The 22,101-nt window shown below is 32.1% G+C and overlaps 4 protein-coding genes and 1 pseudogene across 6 annotated transcripts; 2 read left to right on the top strand and 3 right to left on the bottom strand.

Moving 5' to 3' along the window:
• Positions 1 to 639: 639 nt before the first annotated feature.
• On the top strand, positions 640 to 3,304 carry LOC123924479. Of its 3 annotated transcripts, none has more exons than XM_045977381.1 (4): positions 640 to 1,116; positions 1,210 to 2,527; positions 2,793 to 2,909; positions 3,004 to 3,304. In XM_045977381.1, the coding sequence occupies exons 2-4, from the start codon at positions 1,586 to 1,588 to the stop codon at positions 3,091 to 3,093; spliced, it is 1,149 nt and encodes a 382-aa protein (XP_045833337.1). In that variant the 5' UTR covers positions 640 to 1,116; positions 1,210 to 1,585; the 3' UTR covers positions 3,094 to 3,304. The 3 variants fall into 3 exon arrangements, with proteins under 3 accessions (XP_045833337.1, XP_045833339.1, XP_045833338.1); XM_045977383.1 differs by having other exon boundaries at positions 641 to 1,116; positions 1,303 to 2,527; XM_045977382.1 differs by lacking the exon at positions 640 to 1,116 and having other exon boundaries at positions 1,201 to 2,527.
• Positions 3,305 to 4,653: 1,349 nt separating this feature from the next.
• On the bottom strand, positions 4,654 to 6,504 carry LOC123922912 (protein starmaker). Its single transcript, XM_045975572.1, has 6 exons — positions 6,481 to 6,504; positions 6,217 to 6,408; positions 6,009 to 6,077; positions 5,779 to 5,845; positions 5,034 to 5,668; positions 4,654 to 4,935 (listed from the first exon to the last, which is right to left on the bottom strand). Exons 1-6 carry the CDS (start codon positions 6,502 to 6,504, stop codon positions 4,654 to 4,656), a joined length of 1,269 nt encoding a protein of 422 aa, XP_045831528.1.
• Positions 6,505 to 8,142: 1,638 nt separating this feature from the next.
• On the bottom strand, positions 8,143 to 9,300 carry LOC123922910 (putative F-box protein At2g16220). The gene has a single exon (XM_045975571.1). It carries the CDS (start codon positions 9,298 to 9,300, stop codon positions 8,143 to 8,145), a length of 1,158 nt encoding a protein of 385 aa, XP_045831527.1.
• Positions 9,301 to 10,364: 1,064 nt separating this feature from the next.
• On the top strand, positions 10,365 to 10,972 carry LOC123924478 (annotated as a pseudogene).
• Positions 10,973 to 12,544: 1,572 nt separating this feature from the next.
• LOC123924477 (protein DETOXIFICATION 30-like) lies at positions 12,545 to 21,501 on the bottom strand. Its single transcript, XM_045977380.1, has 7 exons — positions 20,944 to 21,501; positions 19,194 to 19,735; positions 18,577 to 18,663; positions 15,445 to 15,501; positions 14,468 to 14,825; positions 13,355 to 13,441; positions 12,545 to 13,258 (listed from the first exon to the last, which is right to left on the bottom strand). Exons 1-7 carry the CDS (start codon positions 21,259 to 21,261, stop codon positions 13,136 to 13,138), a joined length of 1,572 nt encoding a protein of 523 aa, XP_045833336.1. The 5' UTR covers positions 21,262 to 21,501; the 3' UTR covers positions 12,545 to 13,135.
• Positions 21,502 to 22,101: the final 600 nt, after the last annotated feature.

Raw genomic sequence — 22,101 nt, 5'->3', positions numbered from 1 at the left:
TGATTTATGCATGTTAAATTTATATTATTTTTTTATTTTTTATTTTTAAATTTAAAATATATTAAAATTTTTTTTTTTGTCCTATTTTTTATTCAAACTTTGTTTTGTTTGTTTGGGGGGTTTTTTTTAAAAAAGTTTACACACGAGTCTATATTTTTACGTATATATTAAGAGACATTATTTATTTTTTTGTAATTTATACGGGGCCTACTCTTTTTTTTTTTTTGTGATTCACGCGGGAAATATATTAAAATTGTACGTTTAATTTTCGGTAAAATAAAAAATCAGAGGTACAATTTTAATTGAATTGTAAATGATTTTAAAACTATTTTAATTGACTATATTTATATATTAATACGGGATCTTAATTTATTTTATTTTTGACAAATACGGGATCCTACTTTTTTTATGTTATAGTTTTTCTTTTTTCATCCTTTTTATTTCAGAATGATGAAAATTTTAATATTAAAATGTTAATTTTTTAGTCTCATTTTACCCGTGCTTGGCACGGGTCCGGATACTAGTTAATGCATAATATTAGAATAGGTTGCATTTTATACTATTTAATAAAGGTATATAAGGGATTATCTATTTAATAAAGAATAAATTTCTTTATATCTCTTAAAACGGTCATTGACATTGGTATTGAGGATCATTATAACTTGGTATAGATTTTTCTGTTGGTTTGATTATAACTACAAATTTATTCATATGTAGTTATGGGAGTACATGGACCGACAAAAACAAGGATCGAAAGACTGGATCGATAACCAGTCCTTTTCCATCATCTAAAGATAACCTTTTGGACTCTCTTGTGTGGAGACCACCTGCTGGACTAGGAAAAAATCGAGCTTTCTGGGTTGGTTTGACAATATGGTTGGGATTAGTTGGTGCTGTTCTCTTCATTCAAAGATGAAGTTCAAGTTCTCCAATTTATGATGATTCTGATTGTGTTATAATTTTTCATTTTAGTTCATAGTGTATATATAGATCATGTTGTAAAGAATGAGAGGAAAATTTGTAGAAGCCAAACCAATGCCCTCACAAATTTGTGGTCGCCTATGTCCTCTCAAATTCTAACATGTTTTGGAATTTTGCTCTATCCATGTATATCAGGTTCAATTTCTTGATCATCTTGATCTTGGAAGAGTTAAGAAACTAACTACCTAATTAACAAACAAACTAACTAACTCTATCCATGTATATCAGGTTCAATTTCTTGATCATCTTGATCTTGGAAGAGTTAAGAAACTAACTACCTAATTAACAAACTAACTAACTAACTCTATCCATGTATATCAGGTTCAATTTCTTGATCATCTTGATCTTGGAAGAGTTATAAAATAAAACTGTATTGATTTTTCTTTTACCATCTCTCTCTCTCTCTCTCTCTCTCTCTCTCTCTCTCTCTCTCTCTCTCTCTCTCTCTCTCTCAACTCTATAGTTTTTCTTTTACATATCTCTCTGCCACTGCAAAGCTTATTTCATTCTTCAAGTCACACTATTTCTTTTTTTTTCTTTCACCAGAAACCTTTTATTCTTCATTCTTTTTTTTTCACTCTTCAAGTCATTCTTAAAGCTTTGGATGGATATGGATATCGATTCACCGGAAACCTTGATCAAATGTTTGAGGATTCGTCGGCACTACTATGTTGAGTTACGCAATCATCCAAATCACTATCGATTTTACCATTGTATGTTATGTAAAGAATTAAATGTAGATGTAGAATCTCTGGTAGGTCATCTTAAGAGTGATGCTCACAAGAAAAATTTGAATTTAGCTAAGCTTACCCTCCTGAAAAGAAACATTAACAGATGGCCTTTCAATGACGGTGTTCTGTTGTTTGATTCTTCAATCAAAGAAGAAGATATGTCTTACCGTGAAAAACAAGAAGCGTTTAAAAATGACTCTCAAGGCTTCAAAACTTTTAAAGATTGTTTGAAAGCCATTGACGACGACGATGACCTTGCTATCGAAAAGTTTGAGTATGACCCTGAGATTGTGAATCCTCGTGTGAAAGCATATAGTAGCTGTTTTCTTATACCTGCTCATGGGGATACTTTGAAGATCGGAAAATCACAGATTTTTGGGAGGTATTCTTCTAATGAAGAGATTGAGAAAATTTGGTGTGAGTGGATAGGGAAGGATGATAACGACCTTACTAGTGTTGAAGTTAAGGATGACGACCTAATTAGAGTCGTTATCATGCGGTATGGGCGTGGGATTGCAAACTCATATTGTGGGATGTGCAATAAAATTTTTCTTGATGGCAGAGATGTTGCTTCTCTTTTGGAAGATCCAGGCACAAGTTTTGGGAAAATAGTATGTTGCAATTCGAGAGCAAGGAATAAATCGAGTAAAAGTGTATTTCATTCTTTTCATACAAGTTGTCTACTCCAATGGATATTATGGTGTGAATATGCACAAACGATGGAGGTAGAAGGTGTGAAAGATATAGTTAATCTTTTTTGTCCTGACTGTAACAGTACTGGTGAGAATGGTGTGGAATGTTATTCCAAATTTGAGGTTTGTTTCCTAATTCATATCCTCTATAACAAGTCTGATTTTTGACATACTTAATAAGAAGCTGGATATGTAAGACTGACATAGATAGGTTGAAACATTGAACTCTATATGTTTATCTATAATTTATGTTGTGAAGAACAATGGTTTGAATTCCTTGACAGTAGTATATGAAAATGATTAAAATAGGATTATTGAATGCTATGTACAAATAAATAACTATATATGTTGAATGCTAACAATGAATATTTTCATTTACTGCATGCAGATGGACACGGTGAAATCAAAGATACTGGAAGCAAAGAATGAATGGACCAAGAATCCTGAGCGTTTGCAAAATTCTTCGATAGGGCTCCACTTCCCGCTGCAAACTGAAGACACAGAGGTCTTTAACATTGCTGCATTTAATTTCATTTTAAAAACATACATCGATGATCATGAATTTCTAATTTTAAAATGTATATATATTGTGATTGCAGAAAGAAGTGAAGTTCTTAAAACTCGTACAATTTTATCGTGCTGAGTATGATCCTAGTTATCTGACTAAGGTTGAAGCTTCCATGACTTAAAGTTAGGATTAACAGTTTGATCGATGATTATGATTGTCAGAATTACTACTTTTGAGTGATGATTACTAGAGTTTGATTGTGTGTTGGTTTGGTTGTAAATATACATTAGCTTTCTATGAACATATATTTCATACATTGTTGATACTGGTTTGTTTGTTTTGTCCAAACTAAGAAGCACTGTTTATATTGTAAAAATTTGGTTGAATTTTAATTGTGCTGGTGCTGATGATTTTATTGTTTAATTGTCTGTGTAATTATTTTATTGTTGATACTGGTTTTGGTTGTCCATAGGAAAGGAAGTTTAATTATTTTGTAAATCTTGCAGCATGAATTAATGATTAGGCATACAAACTTCCAATTAGTCTAGTGAGTAAATTTCCTTCTTCAGAATTTACAAGTATCTTCACTGAATGCTAAGTTTCAATATTGCAAGGAGTAGTGTTATGTACGCGTACGTATGTAATTCAATGAACTCATCAAAGTGGTTCAAGCTGTTATCGATCAGCAGTCAAGGCTGCATGTTTTCCACTATTCGAATTCGATCATGGCTGTCGAGCTCGAGGTTTCTCAGCTCTTACACCGATCGACAACTGGTTGGACAAACCACTAATTTGTCGGAGATCCATTTGAAGTACTATATAATAATGTCAGTTCTGTTGGAACTATATATGTAGATACCACTTTGTTAGAGCTAAGTTTATGCACAATTTCATATAGGGAGTGAAGTGATCTAAGTTTATGCACAATTTCATATAGGGATTGAAGGGATTTGTTAGAGCTAAGTTTATGCACAATTTCAAGTCAGAGTCAGGATGAGCAGTTTGGTGATTATGAGGACTAGTTTCAGAAATGATTACTAGTTTATTTGTGTGTATCAAGATTATCAGATTGATGATTACTAGTTAGGTGTGCTAAGTAATTACTACTAGTTTGATTCTGTGTTGGTTTGGTTTGGTTGTCTATACTACATGTACTAGTTTGATATCGTGTGATGATTATCTAATACACTGTTGATACTGGTTTGTTTGTCCAAATTATATCATTAATTAAGAAGCACCGTTGCGTCGAATTTTAATTGCGCTTCTGATTTGTATTGCGGATGAACATGGTCGTTAAGAATTTAATTTGAGTTTTGTGAGGAAGTCATTTTCTGTGTTGATGCTTTAGTACCACAATTGATGAGTAAACAAACAAACATTTTGATTTGAGGGTTATAGGTTACTGGTTTTCAAATAGAGAGGTAATCCATTCAGTTTTGGCAAACACAAATTAGTCTTGATCATCCCTAATCTAAATACCAATGCCCACCGTATAAACATTTGACGAAAATGACGCATCTAGTTTTTTCCATCTAGCAGACCCGAAATCACTTCTGTTGCAGCTTTGCTTGTTGCGTCGTATTCAGCCTTCTAACAAGTAACACGCCCTATTAAAAACCGTATGTATGGCTTGAGTCCAAAATTAACCTGGTTCCATAATTAAACGTATGAACTGAGTAACTTGTGCAACAAGCTATCTAGATGATCTGTTAGTTTAAACTAGTGTAGATGAAATTAGGCACTATATGACAACCATGAAAAATGAAGGGAAAATGGAATCTGTTCTGAACCTTTTCGAGCCATCTGAGCCTTCACCACTTGAATCATCGGCATGACTATGATCCTTGCTGGGTCTACCTCTACTGCTTACTGACGAAGAACGCCTTCTTTTGTGCCTGTCATGGTCACCAGCTTCTCTTCGCCTAGATTTATGCTCCCCCTTATCCTTTGAATGCTCCTTTTTCCGGCTAGTATCTTCAGTTGTACGACCTCTGTGAGATTTTTCTCCTCCCTTCCTATCATCCTTGACATCAACATGGGAGGACCTTTTCCTTGATTCTGATTCCTTTGACTTCTCCCCATGCCTTACATTGTGCTCTTTCGATCTTTCATTTGACTCACTGATGTAATCCGTTCCTTTTTCTGATTTCTTTCATCCTTTCTTCGTTTGCTCTCGTCACCTTTTTCATCTGTCCTGGACTTGTGACTACTTTTTGCCTCCTTAAAATCCTTCTCGGAAGAACTCTTGTCATGTCGGTCATTTTTTTCTGATTTTCTTCTGCTTTCATTTCCTAGATGATCATCTGTGGCTTTCTCCACACCATTCTTTCCGGGCAATTCAGATCTTGCCACCCCTGACATGTCTTTCGAGCTATAACCATTATAAACTATCTTGGAAGAATCTGAATGATCAGATTCTTCGGTCATCTTAGCATCATGTAATTGATCAATTGCATCACCATTGCTATTTCTGGATAGCGATGTGTTGGTTTTACCTATATTATTCTCCATATACGCATCATCTTTTGCAGGAGCAGGCACAGTGGAACTCTCAATTTCATCATCGGCATCAGAACCATAATTTCCAAGACCTAAAACATCTCCAGGAGAGCTTGAATTAGATTTTTCATCGGCACCATCATTCTCTATTTCCTTTGCTTTAACTGGAACTAAAACTTTAGCAGTTGCCTTAGCAACCAGAGCATAGGGTGGAGAGGTTGATGCCTTATGGTTTGAAGTGTCAACATTATGACCCACTGGGGAAAAAAATAACTGTTAGAGCTTCCAATACCTAATGCTGCATAGCTGGCATTTAATCATTTGTGCGTAAGGAAGATAGAGAAAATTAGAAGGATCGGGAAATTACCTTCAGCAGGAAGATCGTCTTCACTAAGAACTTTGGTTGCAATTTCATCAAATAATTCATCAGTAACCTAAGGAAGAGGCTATAAAATTAGAACTGTAATATATCTTTTTCTGCCACAGCAGTATACAGATGTTAATCATGAATTGTTGCGTCTTATTTAACATTTTTTTTCCACAAAAAAAAAAAAGATGTTAAATAAGACAACAGTTCATGTTTCAAACAATGCTTACCTTCAAAAGAACATCAGTAAGAATTTTTCTTATTTCTTGATTGATTGCTGCAGTTCTATCAACTTCAACCTGATCATACATTATATGTCATATCAAATCTGGAAGTGCATGAAGGACATTCAATAACAAATGAAGCATGTATATGTGTGTGTGTGTAGAGAGAGAGAGAGAGTTTAATTTTATGGGAAGAAATAGTAAACAAGCAAACCTCTTCGTCCTCTTCATCCTCAGCTGATCTAGACGAATCAATACTTTTACTGTCTGTCTCATCATCAGCCTTCACATATGATTTATCAATGCCATCACGCACAAGTGTTTGTTCACCTTTTGGATGATCTGCTGAAGGAGCGGCAATGACTGTTTTCTTTATTTCCTCTCTAAGCCAGTTAGGGACTGGTGCCTGAAAAATAATTTCAAAATGAGGTTGGATGAATCATATCTATCAAAGCACTAACCTTCAGAAAGTAAATACCTTCTTAGGACGAAAATGACGCATCTAGTTTTTTCCATCTAGCAGACCCGAAATCACTTCTGTTGCAGCTTTGCTTGTTGCGTCGTATTCAGCCTTCTAACAAGTAACACGCCCTATTAAAAACTGTATGTATGGCTTGAGTCCAAAATTAACCTGGTTCCATAATTAAACGTATGAACCGAGTAACTTGTGCAACAAGCTATCTAGATGATCTGTTAGTTTATACTAGTGTAGTTATAATACTCTATGCTTAGTTTAACATGTTACTACCTGTATTACAACATAAAGATGTTCAGGATCCGCGCAGGAGACTAAGACCAGTTAGAGTAGCTTGTACAACAAGATATCTAGATGATATGTTAGTTTATACGATAAGCTTAGTTCCACAATAAAAAAAAGAAGTGGAGACCATCTGCAAGCAACTAGTGTACAAAAAACAATCTGCAACTATATCAATTGATACATATACTTTATTGGGGAACTTTCAAATAGGAGGGATTTTAAAATGAGAGGGTGAGAGGGTTAAATCTCAACCATCAAATTAAATTAATGGTTTAGATTAGATTTTAATTTTAAACAATTCACATGACCTTGTTTTTCATTCCATTCACTTGTTCATCGTTCATGACCCTCTTTGGCTCTTTCTATTCCTCTTTTGTGACAAAGCTTTCTCTTCTCCGACCAAGATTGAAGGACAGGAACAGCCTTCTGGAGAAAGCTATGAAAGTGCTTCAATTGCTCAGCTGTGTTGATAATTAGTTAGTTACTGGAAGAATTTGTAGTGAAAGACAATACTACTGTTCTGTGTATCTCAAATACTATGGTGGTTTGGTTGGTGGGATTTGGGAAGAGGGTTTAACACTGATAAAGCAACTGGTATACCAATATTCACATGTGAGCACAATTCAATTTTGGTTTTGATGTTGTAATTGAAGAAGGGAACTCATACATATCTCCAATTTATGATTCTTACCATCTGTTTAATTGTAAATAGTTTAATACTAGGGCAATTATATTATATTTAGAATGAGTAGATATTGTTTTCAACATTATACTTGTATATATCAGATCAAGATAATCAATGAAAAGCATGACATTTCATCTCAAAAGCAAGATATTGTTTCCAAACAAGAATGTGCTTTGAACTTTGGGACTTTGGCAATGAATTTTTTTTGCCACTGATTCTAAAATTTGTTGAAATCAGGTATGTTCTAAAATTGAAATTGAAATTGTAGCCATAAGCAGGACCTTATACTGACTGACTGATACAACACACATCAACAAACTAGACTTAAATAGGATCTTGTTACTCACAAAAAAATTTGATACAAAAGAATCAACAATTGACAACAAAACAAAATTTGACGGCAAATGCAAATCGAAAGCAAACTTACCAAAATCATGGAGATCATCTCCATGATTTTTCGGGACAATTGCGGCTGTCGTGATATACATATTGGTTATTATTTTCCTATCTTTAAATAAACCATTGTTCGAAGTAGGACTATCATTCAATAAAAATGCATATGACCCCCGCAATTGCATTTGGGAGGGGACTGAAACCACTTGATGTCAGAACTCGCCCCGAACTCTGGACTACTAAGGCCCCCTTCCCCTAGGAACTAGAGGGTGAAAAAAAAACAAAAAAACATATGAATAATATTATAACTGTTTGAAGTTTTCTTTATATACAAACAACGATTTTGAATTATGTATACTCCAATAATAAAATTCGTCAGAAGGACACGAAGAACTTCCTTTGACTGCAAAAATTCTCCTAGCGCTTCTTGTCTTTGTATCATAATAACAAACTTGTAATTGTTTGCTAGGCATATTTCTCGACAACAATATGATCTCTTGTGTGTCTGTTTTGCACAAAGGAAGTAGTCTTCGATATATCCAAAATGAATCTTCTTTACTAATAATGATCCTTTCATGCTTAATCCACACATGATTTTCATAGTCCTTTAAAATTGACATATGTACCTCACCACTTAAATAATGATTTACTAAGCATAAATGTCCACTAAACAAAATAATGCGGGTTGAAGGTATCATATGAAATTCAAAGATAGGAATTTCTCTAAATTGCTCAATCCCCAAATCAAACACCAATATGACATTTCGGCTAAAATCTAACCAATGTATAGCACCATTGACACAAGTACCAATACGTTTTACTATATTTGACATTAAATCAAAGGGTATGGCATGACCAACATTCCTCCATACATTATCACCAACTGTTAAAATCCTCAATTTTTGAAATAAATCAGTCTCGGTGAAAATGACATTAAGAACCTTATAATTATCTCCCAAAGGGTCGTATCCAAAATTTGTGCGGAGAAGAAACTTTGGATAAAAATCTAAATTGTTGTCGCGGGGAAGGGCGACAACTTGTCGAGTTGTTGGGTTACATATGTGTATATGTATGACATTGTCAGGATCGTACAAGTACAATCTAGAATATGAACAAATCAAACCATTCACATAATGGACATCAAAGCTGGGAATTTTGGGCATAGTGAGAATGTGTGTAGAATTGTTTAGTTCAAGTGACCCTTGGTCTTCATGAGTTGGTATATTACCTACAAAGATACCGGGTTGAAACTTATTTATTCGCTCAGACCAGTCAAATTTATGACAAACAACAAGGAATAGGAGGTTGTCTAAGTTTTGGCGGCGGAGCCGAGTAAAATAAGGATCTTGTATCAAAGAGTTCCATGTTTGGCTCACACACATAAATCGAATTATAGACTTTGTAGGTAATCTGGACAATATGTCATAGATTAAATGTTCCGGAAGATGTAGTTTGGCCATTTTTCTTCCTCCTTGCATCTTAATTACCTGATTTAGAATAATTAACTAATTAATTTAAACAAATTTACAACATATGTACTAATATAAATACGTTAGGAATTCATATATGGTGAAATAATGAACTTGGAGTCTTGAGCTCGTAAAGGATAAAAAAAAAATTGTTAATTAAATAAATAAAGAATCACAATTGGAAGGAAAAAAGATCAACCTTAAATAAAATTTAGGCTTAATTATAGTTTTGGCTCACAAAATTACTAAGTTTTGATCTTTACATTAGATTTTGATATTTAAATTGTGATTCATATATTTTAAATGATACAGTATACAAAGTTACAATGAGTTTTTTTTTTTTTTTTTTGTAATTTTGTAACTTTTGATCATTCAATATTACCATATTGTATGGCACATTGTTTAAAACATGTTAAATTATTATTTTGAAGTAATGATTTTTAAATAGAATGACTAATTTTAGAGAAATAAAATCATAGTTGAGGAGCCTAAAATTTATAACAAACAATCAACGACATCAAGGTTTGTTTTGTTATGTACCCTAATAACTTTCAAGAATTCAGTAATAGAAACAATAAATCACAAAAATATCACAAGTTGATTAAAATATTAGAAATCAATCATAGTGTTTATTTAGTTAAAGTAAATTAAAAAAGGTTAGGTTAACTTACATAGAAAGCATATGAAAAAGAATTTCCAATTACCTTAATTAGAAAAATACACACATGACGGTGGAGAGAGTGAGAAGGGAAGACGGCGCCTCCTTAGAGAGTTAGAAAAACCTAAAAGATAATTTTCGTCACACTTTTTCTTCTTTACCTATAAATAAATAAATTTTCGTTTTAGGGCCCTTAATTTTATTTAGAGTAAAAATTAAAACAAGAAATTCCGGCTTAACAAGAAATACGGGGGCGCAAAAAGAAATATATCTTAGGTCGGTCGTGTTACAAAAGCCCAACTCAGTAACATCTCGACGTCGTGTTACAAAAGCCCAACTCAGTAACATCTCGACGAAGCCCAAAACCCAAAACCCTTTCATACAAAAACGCAATTGAAACCCTAATTCAACAAAAATGACAACCAGCCTGAAGAAAACCCGCAAGAAGCGAGGTCACGTGAGCGCCGGCCATGGCCGTATCGGAAAACACCGCAAGCATCCAGGAGGAAGAGGTAACGCCGGAGGTATGCATCACCACCGTATCCTATTCGACAAGTACCATCCAGGTTACTTCGGTAAAGTAGGTATGCGATACTTTCACAAACTACGCAACAAATTCCACTGTCCTACCGTTAACATTGATACTCTCTGGTCTCTTTTACCTCAAGAGCTGAAAGATAAAGCTTCCAAATCCAATGGTTTTGCTCCTGTAAGGTTCTTGGTAAAGGTGTTTTGCCACAGAATCAACCTCTTGTTGTTAAAGCTAAGCTCATTTCAAAGATTGCTGAGAACAAGATTAAAGAGGCTGGTGGTGCTGTTCTTCTTACTGCTTAATTAATTAATTAATTAATTAGGGTTTTTCGTTTTATTAATCATGTTTTTGTTATTTGGATATATGTTTTAGGGTTTTGAACTTTCAATTTCAAATATGCTGTTATTGGTTTTATAAGTCATTTATTGACTGGTTATCTTATTTTTCGAGTAACAATATGATTTGCACCGTCAGATGATTTGCATTTTATGGATGCTTTGTTTGGTTTGGGGTTTTGATTGAATTTAGGTATAGGGATTTGCGATTTTCTGCTCTGTTGATGCTTTGTTTCGTTCCTGATTATGCTCTGTGCACCAAGTTTGACAAAATGCTTAAACGTGTGTGTGTGTGTGTGTGTGTGTGTGTGTGTTTGAACCTGATATAATTATTCTCACAGCTTATTTTGCACCATATATTGAACCTGATAATAATCTTTGAACTTGATAAAAAATATTTGACATAATTGGCAGAGTTTTGCTATTGTGTTACACTCATGTGTGAGTGAAAAATAAGGGGTCTAAATTGGCAGATTTTTGCTCTTGAGTAAGCTAGATTCATGGATATATATATATATATATATATATATAAAACATGAATATGTATCTTTTTTTGGTTGAATTGGCTACGTATATTTTCTGCTTTTGGTGATCTCAAGTGATATCAGTGGGGCAAACGGTGGAGGGGTGTTGGCGGTGCCTCTTCTTTTTCTTGAGATCCAATTCTTTTTCTTGAGATCCAATTAAAACATTTCCTAGTCACAAATAGGGGTGTGCAAAAAATCCAAGTAACCTTAACCAAATCATTAACCAAACCATATCCAAAATTAATAACCAAATCCATTTTAAAAAAAAACCAAACCAATCCAATACAAAAAAACCAATTCTAAACCCTATCCAATTTTTTATAATTGGTTTAAAATTGGTTTTTAAATTGAGGCCCAATAAGGAAAAAGCCCAATAGTTTTTTTTAAAAAAAAAAAAATTTCCAAATTCAATTAATTATATAATTTAATAAATAAATAATTAATAAGGTGGTGGAGGAATTGGTCAACGCCGGACCACCGGCGGCCGGCACGGCGGAGCTCCGGCGGCGGACGGTGGTGGGCGGCGATTTTCTCCATTTTATTCTAGAGAACTCTTTCTTTAATTTCCATACGTGTTTTCTTATACACTTCATTTTCTATGTTCTGCTATTGCTGAAAACTTTAGAAAAAACATTATAAACATGACATGTTATTTTCTGCACCGTGTTATTACCATTTCGGAAAAATAAGTTCCGAAATCTAGTTTTCGGAAACAGATTGAAGATCAACATTCATGATTTAAAACAGCGGCCAACTGTGTGGTATTTTTACCGTAGACAATCCAGATCCCTACTTTTCTATTCATTTTGTCTTAACAACTCACCTTTTCTCTTTATAAATGTAAGGTTCGGAATCTAACTTCCAAATTTAAATAATTTCGGATTGTTATTCCGAAGCTGTGCTTAAGGGCGTTTTGGTCAGCATGGGGGCCTGAAAAGCAATACATGGGGCCTAAAAAGCAAATTTCCACGACCGATATAATAGTTAATAATACAGAAAGAGCAATACATTATCCAAATAAACACAAATGGAATTCACCAAATCAAAGTAAAAACAAATTATGGTTGATAACCTAATATACTCCGTTGATGAATTTACATAAGCACATTAAACTTGTTGGGAAAGTAATCAGAAAAAGTCTCCACACAATAGACAAAAATAAACATAATCTTCATACAATGAATAAAACTAAACAAAATTGCAATTTCTCAAACTTTCACACAATTATAATTTTTTACACTAACCAAAATTTCAAAACCCTTTCAACTATGACTTTTGCACAGAAAAATTGTAAACTTTCTTTGCAAGACTCACAACTACCAAAACCTCAATACACACGAAAATCTAGAGTTACGGTGAATAAAATTCAATATAATTCTCCATACTTATAATAATCTTCTACCTCTTTTTTCTACCAACTATTCAATGTGAGACTTCTTGGATGAATATCCACTTTAACACAACAAAAATTAAAAATAGTGAAGAATTTGATCAAAGAACAACATATGACCTCTCTAAAACTTGGGTGAATTGCAGTGAAATAATGTTACTGTCACAACACTAATAGATTCACAATCGAAAACAGAGAAACATTTACATGGACACAACTCCAAATTAAAAATAATTTAGGCACATATAAATAAAAAAATTAATCAAATTATTTAATTCTTTTTTGTGTCTCAATTTTTTTTTTATTTATGAGTGAGTGCTCAAATATTTTTTATTTGAATTTGTGCCAAATTAGATATTTCTCCTGACAACATATAGGCATGAATTAGCTGCTGCTAGAATTTGCAGAAGTTTCATGTATTTCTTGATGATTCTTCTCATTATCTTTCATCTTCAAATCTTTACTATGCCCACCCCACTTGCTTATTCTTGCTTCCGCAAGTGATGCCTGTCATTTACATTGAAAATTAGCATGTAATCAATATATTTACTATATTTACAACCTTTTTAATAATATAATAAATACTGCTAAATATATTTTTACCTCATTATTCCAGTCAGTTCTATAGACCATGAAGAATAAAACAAGAGTTTGTAGGACTGTTCCTGACAACATTCCAGACCATATCCCCTAGAAATCATCCACCATAGAAGAATTATTAATCCATCCAAAATTATCCCAATTACAACAATGGAGAAAAATAAAAACTACAAAATAAATAATACATGAAATTCAAAATTTCAATCATATTAGTCTCTTAAAGATGACTATTATATATTATAGAGAATTCTTAGTTTTATAAATCATTTCAAAATGTTAATTTTAGAGATTAAATTATCTAACACTTAATGAGTCGCTTTTGAAATGTGCAAAAGTATTGTGAATATACCCTTTGTTCTTATCTTCCTTTTTCCAATTGGCTTTGATTTGTCAATGTTGAGTCATTTGAATTATCAATGAAGAAAAAACTAGAGGTGTGATATTTTTACATACAAATTTGAATCGACCTTTCAACCGGTAACTATCAACTGATTTACATTTAGTTAATATATTTTATAGATAGTTAATAAATATAATAAGGTATTGCAACTCATTAACAATCTACTAAAATGTAAATTGTCTATAAACGAAGTGACAAATATTACTGAAATTCACACATTACGAGATTTCAGTTTTGAAATTGGGTGAAGACATCTGACCTAATAAAATGACATTGTCACTTGAGCTAGGAGCTATATGAGGTCTACTGAATGTAATTAACAATGTATTTAAGGTTTATATGTAGTTTTGACCTCTTAAGTGTTAACCATATAAATTATTGTCAAATTTTGTTATAACTTTTTTTTATTGGCAAAATTCCATTGATGAAACAAATAATGTAACTATAATGAAATGATGTTTTCTCTCTAGGCCTCCTATGTATCTTTTATACCCTCAAATATTCCAATTTTGCCCTTGCTAAAAATTTCGGTTCGTAGAAACCGAAGTTTTTTCTAGTTCAAATTCAGGAAAAATTCGGTTAACAGAAACCGAATTTTTTAGCAACCGAAGTTTTTATTGAAGAACAAAAAAGTAAATTCCAAGAAGGAAAAAGAACCATGGGAGACCTAAAGAGAAAACATCTAATATGAAAGAAAGAGGAAGAAAAAGGCTTACCAAGACACCAAAGTCAAGATAGTACCCAAAAAATAGGCCCAAAGGAATACCAAAGAGATAGTAACAAGCAATATTTACATAAGCAACAGCTGATTGCCATCCTGCCCCAATGGCAACACCTGAAAGAACTGGCTGAATGTTGTTGATGACAATGCATAATGCCAACATTGGTGTAAGCTCGACCACTACCTCTCTCACTGCTGGATCATTTGAAAATAATAATGGATATTCTTTTCTAAAGATTATTAAAATCAATGATAGCATGAGACCAATGACAAATGATGTAATCACTGCAACCACTAGTGAGAATTTTGCTGCTCTTGGATGAGATGCCCCCAATTCATTTGATACTCTTACACTGCATAGTTTCAATCACAATTCAAATTAAGTTAAATAATTTCTTAGGTATATTTTTATTTTATTTTTTAGTATTTTTTATACTCTTATTCTATTTTCTGACTGTTTTATCCGTTATGTATATATTTATTTATTTGCCGTTTAAAAAAAAAGTTAAATTAAACCCATATTTCACTATGAGATGCCCCCAATTCATTTGATACTCTCAACACTGCATAGTTTTAATCACAATTCAAATTAAGTTAAATCAAACCTATATTTCACTATGAACAAAAATTGCATGCATTATACTCCCTAATTAATTATTAGTCACTAATTTCAATAAGAAAATTGAAGATACATTATATAATGTGTCTTATAAAATTGTCTTTCACAATTTTCTTTGTCTAATAAAGTTACTAATTAACAAGACACATACATTTTAAATATGAAAAAATATTGAATATTTCATTCGAACCCGACCACTAGATATCAGTGTCACTGTAATTACCAACAGAGGTGTAGGTTTTTTGTTGTATTTTAAAATCTTCTTTTGTTCTAATATAAACTTTTTTATTCATGGACCTATTTTAGAAAATATTAATAATAATTGTTTTGTGATGAAATTGAATGAGACAAACCTTACGGCTGCGTTAACTCCAAAGGATGCCATGACGGTCCATCCCAATATGTTTGCGCTGCAAATTAAAAACAGGGTCAAATTATAAATTGATTTCAAAATTTAATTATGAAGACCAATTTTTTGTAGAGTATTTGATAATTTCTATATAAGTGCAAAATAATAATGTCCACAAACTTCTAAAGTTTGATCAAATGATAAAATTGCATGTTTTGGATCTGAAGACTCCGGATTAAATCCCGTTAATATTTTTGAAGGAGTTAAATACAAATATCTTTAAATTCAAAGGTGTCCTTTCTTCGAATCGGGTAAAATTCTCTGCCCTAACTTTTTTATTAGAAAAAAAAATTGTCCATAAAGGAGCAAAGGTACCACACAGCTAAAGATGAAAGAGTTGTTGTAGGCAACTAATGTGATTCATTTTTTGGTTGGGAACAAGCCAGCTTAGCTACCTCAAAAAAAAAAAAAAAAAGCCAGCCTAGCATACCTTTGGAATTTGGATCATGAAGCCTTTTTAATTCTAATTAAATTTTAAAGAGTCTTGGTAATCTTGACCAAAAAAAAAGTCTTGCTAATTTTTAAAAAATTGAATGTACACACTATACGTAATACGTAGCTTTAATAATGCATCATGATTAAAAAAAAAAGTTTAAATTAGTCTATAAAAAATGCTAACAAGTAGGAGTACCCGTAAATGTTAAGATTATTTTTTTTGGTTATAATGAAGATGAAAATCAAACTTAAAATCTTTAGCATATTATCCAAATTTCTTACCATTAGATTAAATCTAATGACTTTGTAAATGTTAAGATTCATTTTAAGCTAATATTAGCATTTACAATTTTTAAAAGAGATGATATTATATTTTAAAATAAGGGTGTTGCTAACTAGTGCCCTCGGGGCACTAGTTAAGGAACTAAAAGAGAAAATAAAAGAGAAATTATGCATTGAAAAAAAATTAAAATTTAGACTTTTCATGTGTTGTCTACACAATACTCAAGATAAACTTTCTACATTTGAATTCTTAACTAGTGCCCCTGAGACATTATTTAGCATTTGCCTTAAAATAATAATAGACATATGAATTATCAACTAGTGCCGTTCAAAAAAAAAAAAAAGCAACTAGCTAGCTTTTTTCTCTTTTGATGATGATAACGACTAGCTATCTTAAAGTTGATCACATACTCAGCAGCAGGGTAGCTAAGCTGGATGCTTTCCCATATTTCTATTTTTTTTTGGGTATAATCATTTCCAATATTTGTAATCGGGTCAAAAGATTATGGAAAGGTCACGCACGAGATATTAATAGGAAAATAATGGAGCAACAACAAGGTGGGGTCTATACTCTCTATGGCATCGTCCTTGATTATTACTACTACTAACATAACTCATATGTATGAAAATAGTACATATCGATATCGAAAAAGAAATTACTACTAACATAGTAACATATGCATGAAAAATAATTGCACTCTTTTGAACAATGGAATACTAACATAATACGATGGAATATTGTCAAATAACTGATTATCCCAAAACCTTAAGGTATTAGGATAGAGTCATATCAATGATTTTATATTATTTCTAACAAATATCTACCACACAAAATAATATACTCCCTCCGGTCCTTTTTATAAGGAACACTTTGAAAAAATCACACAGACCAAGGAAACACATTTAACATAGTTATTTTTATTTAATACTCTTATAAATTTAAATTTATTCCATGTTTACCCTTATTTAATTACTATTTATTTAACTAACTTACTTATTTTTAAATTCTCTTTCATAATAAATAAGGGCATAAGTGAAATTGAACATTTAGAACATTTGAAAATTGGTCAAAGTTTCTTATAAAAAGGACCAATTTTTTTTCCCAAAGTGTTCCTTATAATAAGGACCGGAGGGAGTATATTTTTTTAATTTGAACAAACAACTTAATATAATAAGAGATTACTAATTGCTGTGTAGTGGAAGTTTTTTTCTATACATGCATTTAATCAAATGATATTATAGTGTTATTATTTTAGATTAATTTCTAAAATATCATCTCATATATTTACGTGATGTTATTTAATTGAATGCATTAGTAAAAATAATTTACAACATTGGTGAATAAAAATAATTTATTATATTTTCATTGAAAAATGGGTGTTGCCATGTGGTTAATGTCAATGATGATATTATATTATTTGAAACGAGAATTGCAAAATATGAGCCAAATTCTTACCATTTGATCAACAACAAAATAAAATTTTCCAATATTATTGATTTTTTTTTTTGAATGGCAATATTTTATTGATTAATAATGTCACACATGATTAATTTTTTTTTTAACAAGCCAAAATAAGATATATATTAATAAACAGTCTCCCCAACACAAGGTGTATCGAGAACGAATGGTTAACAATTCATATATTATTATATGGATATTTTTTAGCCTTGACATTATTTTTTATTTTTTGACAGGTTTTTAGCCTTGACATTATATGTGCGCATTATCTAGTAAAAAAAAAACTATGTGCATTAATTGCCTAAAATGATACTCGTTATATGATAAGATGGTAATTGTTGAATAGTGGATTCATAGATTAAATGTTACATTTTTTTTAATATTGGTACGAAATTTTTACCGTCGTTAGCGATGACTAATTTTCAACCGAAAATCTGTGAGAAACACTTGTGGGGAACACAAGGTGAATTCTCCCCTCCCAACCAAATTTTTTCCACAGACAGCATGAGCCAGAAATCGAACCTCTGATCAATGCTTAAGGGATCAAGAATCTTACCACTTGAATTCATAAATATTAGTACTCTGATTGTTGAAATACTTGCAACAGAACTGGTCCATGCTTCATTTTCAGTTAGTAGTATTAATTAGTTATAGAGTTGGTGGGTGAGAAATTTAAGGAACTTTATTCCGTAATTCATGGGGTTTCATTGGGGGTGATATTTTAAAAATAAACTAGTGGTGTAAAAGAAATACACTTACTTGTAAAAACAGGACCTTGGTTCGACAAACACCTCAAACAAGTTGGATTAAATCATCATAGGCAAAAAAAAATATAGTAGTACTAGTAAATGGAAGGAATATTTAATTAAGGGGTCTCACATCACTTACTCACGGACTCACCATATAGATAATGCATCAACCGAAACTTCTGCATTCTCCAGATATCCAGCGAATAGAATTAATGCCATAAAGTACCATATTTCAAGGCTGGGTGACAATAACAACCAAAACATTCATCATCATAAACTCATAATTTTTTTATTTAGTGTTTGCTAGTTTTAGTGTATGTCAATTAAATCTTTAATATTTGTCAAAAAATAAAATCCTACTATAATCTATAACAATATATAAAGGGGATAAGGGAGTTTGGGCTGGATTTTTTTTGGTCAATTTTGCCCTTAACTTCCTTTATGGTTTTTTAATTATTCCATAATTGCCCTTAACTTCCTCTCTTTTTTTTTATGGTTTTTTCATCTATATCTATTCTATACTATAATATATAAAAAGAATACATGAGTTTTGGGGTAGAATTTTCATAATACCAACATTACCCTTGCTTTTTTTTAGTAGCAACAAAAATCTTTTATTAACAAACTCACCATAACATAAAGCGTATTTTTTTTTTGGGTACATAAGTTAGACACAGGCAGACGCGGAACGCGCCTGCCTGGCCCGCTAGTAATAATAATAGTAATACTAATACCATAAACTTTTGAGAAAGTTAAAAGGAAACAAACCACATCATAACAGCTGAGGCAAGTGAGAGACGAACAAAACCCCAAAGATTTTGAAAGGCTTGAAATGAAAAACCACTCCAAGCTTCACCACAATACCCACTCAAAACATAAACAATTTGAGCCACCACAATAAACCACCAAGAAGAATTAAGCACCACCGCGGCACCAACAAGTCCCCATCCTAGCCGCAACATAAGTAGCCAACTAAAGAACGTGTGTCCCACCAACGCGACCACAGAAATCCACGCCATAACCATTATCTTACTTTGCGCTTGCAAGAACTTTTGTATCGGATAGTTCATTGCGTAAGCGAAGAGCTGAGGAATCATCCATAGTGCAAAAACCCCGGCCGCCTCTGATATTGCTATTGTTTGACCTATAAGCTTTAGAAGCGGATCCGCAAAAATGTAGAGAAGACTTAGAATAACCGCGGTGGCGTTTAGAATTAACCACGATCTTTGCATGTATATTCCTAACATGTCAAGTTTTCCTGCTCCGAAAGCTTGTCCGCATAGCGTCTCCAATGCGCTTCCCATCCCCAACTGGACAGTTCAAACACAACTTTAAGTGTTATTTTTTTTTTAAGTGAGGAAGAAGCTATTACTAATTAAAATGACCCTAATAATTATTTTACAACCATTTAGTCTCAAGGAGATTTAAAATCCGCTGAACTAGCACTTGATGAATTAGATTTTTAAGAGCTTGTAATTTATAGTTCTTATATTTTTTTAGATACAATACAATGTAAAGAGAAAATAAATAAATTCAAACAGAAATGATTATTCATAGTAATCAATATACTTATATACATAAAGATAATTTCAAGTTTTGGTGTTTTCTTAGAATGAGCCTAATATTTTTAAAAGCTTCACCACAGATACAACCAGAAAAATACTTGAATGGTCATAAGTCTTTGGGGTTGAGCACAACTTATTATTCATTTGCATTTCGTTCAAGTATATATAATTATAAGATAATTTATTGCAATAATGTTTGGTCAAAAGATTTGTTTACACGCACATAAAAAAAAAGTTTAATAGTATTTAGAAAAGACACATTATTTTTAAAAATTTTATTTTTATTTTTTTTTATTTTTGTGAAAGTGACCAAATCAAGAGAGCAAGCTCTTGCGACCACAATAGAAGTTACGAGATATACTCATGGGAAGAAAATAAATACACGTCCCTATATCTAGCAGGTGCTAAAAGACAAAAACCAAGTTTTGGTGTTGTACTGTCGAAATAAACAAATTACTACTATCATTCATTATTGTATTTAAACTATTTTGCTTACAAACTTTGTCATTTTATTCAATCAAAAAACTACTGTCTCCAGTTTTATTTTGTTTTGTAGGTTCATTGTAAAATAGATATATTTAGACTATAATATAGTTTAAATACATTTATTTTATAATGAACCTAAAAATAAATAAAAAAAATTATATTATAGAATTGAAGGAGTAATCTTTACTGTACGACAACAACATCAAAATTTGTTATTGGATCTTTTATTTTCATTAATAAATTAAAACTTATAGTATTGACCACTTGAAATTTGAAAGATGAACTTCGACACTATTGAATGAACGATTGGAAAAAAAAGAAGTCAAACATTTTCGATTTGAACTATGAAGAAATTATGTAGTATCTGACATGAAAATGAAATCACACACGAAAATCACTTTTGGTAATCATTTTCAATATTAAAGATTTCGATATATTGTACCCAAAAAAAAAAAAATCGATATTACCGTGATGCCTAAGCAGAAACCAGCGATGACGGAGTTTTCAATTGAAACGGCAGCGAGTTGAAGAGTACCAACTTGACCAGCAAAAACTTGAGTAACGGCACCAAGAGAGTATTGAGAAATGGAAGTGAAGATAGCGGGGCCGGCGAGATACCAGAGTTTCTTAGATTCAATAAGAAACTCTCTGGTAAAGTCACCGGCGCCGTTGATAGGAGGAATATCATCGGAATTAGCGGCGAATACAGCTGAATGGATTTGATTATGTTGTGGTTGGTTTAACGGTGTGAGGAGTGGGTGGGTTTGGGTGTCACTTTCCTCCATATGATAGACTAGAAATGATGAGGAAATTTTTCTAAGACAAAAGTATCTTTGTTATAAATAGATAAATACTACGAAAATGCATAAAAAAAAGAAGAAGAAAAAACAAAGACAGAAAGGGGAAAGGTGGTGGTGTAAATGTCATATGTCCTCCACGTTGCCTCGTGGTATTCATGCACTCTTGTTTTAATAGTATTTGTAAAAAAAAAAAAAGATTATTTGTAATAGATTGAAGTAAAATATAAATGATTATTTAATTGTTTTGAAATTTATTGATATTGTTTGATGAGTTATGTCTTTTTAATTAAAATCAGGTTCATGCTAACTAATGTCTTCGGAGCACTGATTAAGAAAACTAAAAGAAAAAAGATTTGAATTGAAAATAATATTGACCGTGCAATAAAATATAAAAAGAACTTGATCATGTGTTGGGTGGTATTTAGTATGGTTAAGTGAACAATTTGTTCACCATGGTCAAGTTGATTTTTGACCGTTAGATGAAATATAGAACACAGTTTTATTATATTCCCTCAACCGTAGATTTTTTTAACCCATCTCCTCCCTTACTCAACCACTACCCACCACTATCCGCAAACTCAAGATTCACATTACACTATTCATGTTCAGACTCCAACTTATCTTCCCCAAAGTTAATCATCCTATTCATGTTCACTTAAGTTAATATTCCCCAAATTTCAGCATAAATTGATTAATAATTGATCGTACCTGTTCATGCAGGTACTCCGACGCTCAAGTTAGTGAGAGTGAAGCAGAGGTTTTCGATGCTAGAAAAATACGTACCATGTGAATGGCGATAGGTTATGTATATATAGCCCCCAGCGT

The sequence above is a fragment of the Trifolium pratense genome, linkage group LG4, assembly GCF_020283565.1.
Source record: "Trifolium pratense cultivar HEN17-A07 linkage group LG4, ARS_RC_1.1, whole genome shotgun sequence".
NCBI classification, from domain to species: domain Eukaryota; kingdom Viridiplantae; phylum Streptophyta; class Magnoliopsida; order Fabales; family Fabaceae; genus Trifolium; species Trifolium pratense.
Note: the sequence above shows the minus strand (reverse complement) of the source record. Positions and strands in the feature narration are given on the sequence as shown.

Bases quoted from the DNA above. Each gene is read 5' to 3' on its own strand.
- LOC123924479 (XM_045977381.1), top strand. From the start codon at position 1,586: ATGGATATGGATATCGATTCACCGGAAACCTTGATCAAATGTTTGAGG. The intron at 2,528-2,792 runs GTTTGTTTCCTA...TACTGCATGCAG, and splicing joins AATGTTATTCCAAATTTGAG to ATGGACACGGTGAAATCAAA. The intron at 2,910-3,003 runs GTCTTTAACATT...TTGTGATTGCAG, and splicing joins TGCAAACTGAAGACACAGAG to AAAGAAGTGAAGTTCTTAAA.
- LOC123922912 (XM_045975572.1), bottom strand. From the start codon at position 6,504: ATGCGTCATTTTCGTCCTAAGAAG. The intron at 6,078-6,216 runs GTTTGCTTGTTT...ATGTATGATCAG, and splicing joins AGGATGAAGAGGACGAAGAG to GTTGAAGTTGATAGAACTGC. The intron at 5,846-6,008 runs GTAAGCATTGTT...CCTCTTCCTTAG, and splicing joins TTACTGATGTTCTTTTGAAG to GTTACTGATGAATTATTTGA.
- LOC123922910 (XM_045975571.1), bottom strand. From the start codon at position 9,300: ATGGCCAAACTACATCTTCCGGAACATTTAATCTATGACATATTGTCC.
- LOC123924477 (XM_045977380.1), bottom strand. From the start codon at position 21,261: ATGGAGGAAAGTGACACCCAAACCCACCCACTCCTCACACCGTTAAAC. The intron at 13,442-14,467 runs GTAAGCCTTTTT...GATGATTTCTAG, and splicing joins ATCTTGACTTTGGTGTCTTG to GGGATATGGTCTGGAATGTT. The intron at 13,259-13,354 runs GTAAAAATATAT...TGTAAATGACAG, and splicing joins GAACTGACTGGAATAATGAG to GCATCACTTGCGGAAGCAAG.